Source organism: Schistocerca americana, chromosome 2, assembly GCF_021461395.2.
Source record: "Schistocerca americana isolate TAMUIC-IGC-003095 chromosome 2, iqSchAmer2.1, whole genome shotgun sequence".
In the NCBI taxonomy this organism is placed as follows: Eukaryota; Metazoa; Arthropoda; class Insecta; order Orthoptera; family Acrididae; genus Schistocerca; species Schistocerca americana.
In genome coordinates this window covers 1,022,586,113-1,022,592,112 of record NC_060120.1, presented here as the reverse complement: position 1 = coordinate 1,022,592,112, position 6,000 = coordinate 1,022,586,113, and the positions used below count along the sequence as shown (strand labels likewise).

General features: G+C 43.0%; 1 protein-coding gene across 1 annotated transcript in view; it reads left to right on the top strand.

The window, feature by feature from the left end:
* The first annotated feature begins 544 nt into the window (after window positions 1-544).
* The window catches only part of LOC124596400 (farnesol dehydrogenase-like), a 39,965-nt gene continuing 34,509 nt past the window's right edge, over window positions 545-6,000 (top strand). Inside the window, exon 1 of the mRNA XM_047135527.1 lies at window positions 545-754. Within this exon, the coding sequence (XP_046991483.1) occupies window positions 617-754 (138 nt within the window). The 5' untranslated portion in view covers window positions 545-616. The remainder of the gene's footprint in view (window positions 755-6,000) is intronic.

The following is a 6,000-nucleotide window of genomic DNA, read 5'->3' as shown; positions in this document are numbered from 1 at the left end:
GCATCCTCTTCCTTGCACAATCACTTATACAATTAATACTGAAGTCACCACATATAACTAACTTTTTGTATTTCCTATAAAGTGAACTAAGAACCTCCTCTAGCTTTAGCAAAAATATTGTGAACTCGGAGTCTGGGGATCTATAAATAACAACAGTTAGAAGTTTAGCTCCATTAAATTTAACCACACCTGCACAACATTCAAACACCTTTCCAGTGCAGTACTTTGAAACATCAATTGACTCAAATGGGTTGCCGTTTTTCACATACATGGCTACTCCCCCACTTACTTAAAATCTTTCTACATCTCCTTATAACCGAAGTATCTCGATGATATATCAAATAAGACAATTAGTATGTCGTGACTGAACTATTGTGCAACGACGTAGGATAAGAACTTCGCCTGACGCAAATCTGTTTAAGAGTGTACAGAGTACAAGGTTGTCTTGCCGGGCTACACAGAATTCCAGAGATAAACGTACCATTGACCTTTGCGCGTGCCGTAATACCCTTATCGTTAAATCGCCAATTCGCTGGTACTCGCCGGGAGGTTCGCAGACTCCGTCGACTCGTCTAGCTAGTCTCACAGCCGAGCCAGTAAGTTAGCTCACACAGCGATGGGCATCGAGAAATACAAGGGACGCGTAGCACTGGTTACTGGCGCCAGCGCAGGCATCGGTGCTGCCATAGTGCAGGCGCTGCTCAAGCATGGACTCACCGTCGTGGGAATGGCCAGGAGGGTCGAGAAGATTAAGGTAAGGACTCTTCAGCACTGCACTGTATTTGGGATAATACATCCGTTGTCAAGGTAGCGTTTAAATGCTCAGGCACTATCCTGCGTGGCCGAGCGGCTCTAGGCCCTTCAGTCCGGAACCGCGCTGCTGCTACGGTCGCGGGTTCGAATCCTGCCTCGAGCATGGATGTGTATGATGCCCTTAGGTTAATTAGGTGTAAGTAGTTCTAAGTCTAGGGGACTGATGACCTCCCATGTTAAGTCCAACAGTGCTCAGAGCCATTACAACCATTTTTGAACCACTATCCTGAGGTCATCGCTAATTGGTAATACTTAATAAGAAGATACCTAAGGTTGTTAACAGTAGTATCAGATGCATGACTGGGACAAACAACGATGTGGTTGCCAGTTGAAGTGTAATAAAAGCATTTAGCGAGTAGATGAAATGCAGACGTTCGTCCAGTAAAGCTACCGCTTTCACTTTCTTTTGTGCAAAGAGATTCTCATGTGGCCAACATCAAACCACGATTGATTTGCTTAATTTCCATACGTTTTTTTGTTGGCACTGTCAATAGTGACAGGAATGTAGATCGAACTAAATTGAATGACGAAAAGCGGCTTTTCAAAGGTAAGTACAACAAAGATGTATCACGGCTACAATACTCGTAAGATGCGCGTTTTCCAGTAGTGCTACGCTGCAGGTAAGATTTGTACATGACTGAGTCATTTCCTGTGGAGTATACAGATCTCCAAGCCATTATGCTTATTTTAAATCAGTCACAATCAGGAAACAGTACTATTAGGACCTATGACATGGGCAACGATTATGGTGCCATTCATATTTAAGGGGTGACCAAATGTTAAAAAGATTATCGCAGAAAATAAAAACGGATTTTCTTCCTTAAACATATATGTGTGACGAATCCTTAATTTTCCGCAAGCCTTAGCACCAAATCTAAGTTTTTCGGGACACTACCAGTTGGCGACAAAGCCATTTCACGACACCGCCGCAGCAAAATGGATTAAAACAATCAGTAATATAATAATGTGCATTACAAAACCTAAAACGTATTGGTATTCTGCCCTTATTTTCCTAAAACGAAACAAAAAGTTACCGAGATCTCAGCTATGATACCATCACGAAGCGAAACGCCCTAGCGTCTACCTCTACAGAGCTTTACACCATGACCATTGCAGATATCGAATGCGGTTTGTTTGGATATCCGTAAATCGCATACACAAAATCCAGGATTATTTTCAACGCGATCTGTCTCTACTGCCAATGTAACGACATTGATAATTTGCAGAGAGCTTACCGATAAACTTTAATCCGTTCCGTAGTAATGTAGAGACTTTGGGAACAATTCACGTTGAAGACAAAAGTTCCGTTTTGTATATCTCAGTACTCACTCCAAATCCATTCCCAATCTATGGTGAGCAAATATGATTTTCTTGAAGTGCGGTACCAAACGCTCGGAGCCAGGCACTGATGATCACAAGAAGCGAAGTGTGTAGAGATCTGCTGACACCGTTTTTAATTTTTGTTTATTGGCTTTCGGAACATGCCCCTGCAACCATGTCAACACTTGACATTAGTACAGTTTGTTTTGACAGCTCAGAGTGCGCCATATACTACTTTTTTTAAGTCTCACCTTTTACGAAAAAAAGCACTATGGCACTTAACATCGGAGGTCATAAGTCCCCTAGAACTTAGAACTACTTAAACCTAACTAACCTAAGGACATCACACACATCCATGCCCGAGGCAGGATTCGAACGTGCGACCGTAGCAGTCGTGCGATTCCGAACTAAAGCGCCTAGAGCCGCTTGGCCATCGCGGCCGGCCCGCCTATTACGAAGTTACATGGGCTTAACAAGGGACAGATTCCGATATAAAACAAATTTAACATCCACAGTATAATGAAACGAGTAAACAAGGCGAAAATGTAACACAGGATACACAGAGGTAGTACGCTATAAAAATTCTACTGGTAACACAATAAGAAATCAAACAGAACTGTATGATTCCAGAGACCTTTTCAAGTCTCAAACGTCTGTGATTTATGTATACAAACTGAAGTGACGAATGAAATCTTTTAGCATGGCTGAGATTCGAACTCATGTCTCCAGCACACTAGGCAGACGCACTTAATGCTACCCCATCCTGGCACAGTGGCTTTCCACCACAGCATGGACTATCCTAGGATGCCTCCTTCCTCAGTCCAAATTCCCTTTCACACCTCATCCCACTTGTTATCCACCTAAACTCAAAAGCATTGCAGATACTCTCCAATTGTGTTGGAATAGCATCTCAGCATAGAAAATAACAGGGGATCCTGGACTGATGCGTGGCTGGGAATTTGCATTGAGAAGGGTGGCGTGGTAGGTGGTCTGTGCAGTTGTTCAAAGCCAATGTGCCAGGGTGGCGTAGTGGTCAGCGCATCTGCCTCGTGAACGGGAGACCTGGGTTTGAATGCCGCCCTTGGTACAAATTATCAATCGTCGTCTCACTCTGAATATATAGATCACAATCACAAATGATAAATCGTCATTGGTAAACATTCTATCCATATTAATGACTATTAATCTAAATTAGCAAATCATCTTTTTTATGTCCTGCATGAATTGTTTCAAAAACTGCGTACAGAGAATTGAATATTTGTGCAGGTCTATAAGTACTATCTAGACAGAAAATGAGAACAGGATACAAGAGCGACATTTGCGCATTGCAGCCACATGTATAGATACACCAGTATTCAGACACATGAATACAGGAGTGACATTCATTTATAGACTGAGCGTTCCATATACCCCTGAGTAGCACGTGGGAATATGGTCAGTTAATTGTGCTTCGTCTTCCCGTAGAATTTCAAATACCAAGAGCATTAGATTAGCAGCGTGTGGAGCTATATCGTGATACTGGTGCTCTTGACGAACTAGTACTGTATTTTATACGTTGCTGTATCACTAGATTCTAACAAGGTTTGGAGGCTGCTCAGGAACTGATGACCAAGAGCCCGAAGATTACTTGCAAGTACGTTTATGTGATACTTGCTCCGAGGACAGTGTACAAATGTATGGTTTGGATCCTCTTCCTTTTTGCAAACAGATAGAAGGGTGGCGCTTAAATTGCGCCGTTAGAGGTGTTTGTTGAACTACCAGTGATTAAGTTTCAGCCGTGTTATAGCTATCATGAAGCTTCAATAAGTTTCAGTTAGATGAGAAATATAAGAATAGAGAAACTGACACCATTATTTAGACAGGCAAGGCAAATGGCTACAAGAGAAGATGGCTGAAAAAGTTTTTCGCAAAATAGAAAACAAAAAATCCTTTTATTCGTGTTAATACGAAATATATATCTCTGCCATTTGTGGCTCGTTGTCTCAAAAATTTGCACATATTTTCAGTAAAGATTACATACAGGGAGGTTTTTGGACAAATACAAAGTTAGGCAAACTTCTGCGCCATAGTTTAGAGCCCCCTCCCCCCCCCCCCCTCAAATACATTTAGTAATGCGGGAAAGGCCGGCCGGAATGGCCGTGCGGTTCTAGGCGCTACAGTCTGGATCCGCGGGACCGCTACGGTCGCAGGTACGAATCCTGCCTCGGGCATGGATGTGTGTGATGTCCTTAGGTTAGTTAGGTTTAAGTAGTTCTAAGTTCTAGGGGACTGATGACCACAGCAGTTAAGTCCCGTAGCGCTCAGAGCCATTTGAACCATTTTTTGAATGCGGGAAAATAAAAGAATAAATGCGGGTCATACAGGTGTATTATTTCGGGCAGATGGGTGGACGTATTAAAAAACGATTTAGGGGTATGATTACACAAGCAACAATAGTTCCATGGAAGCACATCTACGAGACCTTGAACATAAGCTAATAGACATGTAAAGTTCACTTAATGTATAGCAACTCCATAATAAGAGCAATAATTTATATTACGAGAGCAGTTAGAAATTTAAATTAATAACCATTCAAATCACAATTGTTTGATTAATGAATAAACGGCAAATAGCCGGAATTTTTTGGAATATTTGATGTATTCCAGAATGGCAGAAGTAAAGCTACGAGAACGGGGCCTGAGTCGCGCTTGGGTCGCTCAGATGGTAGAGCACTTGCCCGCGAAAGGCAAAGGTCTGGAGTTCGAGTCTCGGTCCGGCACACAGTTTTAATCTGCCAGGAAGTTTCATTTGATGTATTGTTTCTCGATCGGAACGAATAAGACAATTACCTTCCTCAGTTACTTCTGGAACATATGATTTAATTCAATATCTTTTGAAGGCCAGTTGTTGTTTCACCAGAAATGTCTTCATGAAATAATAAACTAATTACTGCGAACCGACGTGAGCAATGTAGTCCAAAATGTAAGCAATAGATGATATTTTATGTATCGACTTAATACATACGTACTGGTCTTACCCTCAAATACATATTTGTAATTATACAAACGAGTTATCGCCTGATGTACAGGCCTTTTTATAAAGGATTTCCATAAATTTTTCTTTTACGATTATTTGTAATAAACGGAGACAATTTTATTCTGTAATATTATACAGTAGATTCAACGTAAAAATTGTCTTTGTACCGGATTGTGGACCATTGCGTAATTTCAGGTTCCTGTAAACATATATGCGAAATTCTTTACTTGACCAGTGGCTTCCATGTAAGCCACGCAGTCGTAGACCCCGGCAGACATATCGGTGCTCCAGCGCCCTCTAGCGGGCACCGTGTCTTCCTCCGCAGTGCAGACAGTTTGGTTTGACAATACGGTTCTAACCTTGTGCCCGTTGGGTTTCTTATTGACATGAAGCTTTTAATTGGTGAAGTGACGATAACGATTGGTACGTCAAAGCTATGGTATACATGTGTGTATTAAACCGGGGACCTAGAAATGACGGAGAGGCTTCGTCCCGCGGTTGGCCTCAGTGGTTCACAACCCTACAACAGGCCACAGCAGTCCACCCATCCCACCGCCGTCCTACACCGAACCCAGGGGTTACTGCCGGCCGGAATGGCCGAGCGGCTCTAGGCGCTTCAGTCTGGAACCGCGCGACCGCTACGGTCGCAGGTTCGAATCCTGCCTCGGGCATGGATGTGTGTGATGTCCATAGGTTAGTTAGGTTTAAGTAGTTCTAAGTTCTAGGGGACTGATGACCACAGCAGTTAAGTCCCATAGTGCTCAGAGCCATTTGAACCAACCCAGGGTTACTGTGCAGTACGGCCTCGAGTGGACCCCCCCCCCCCCCCACCCCACCACCCTCTCCCGGTGA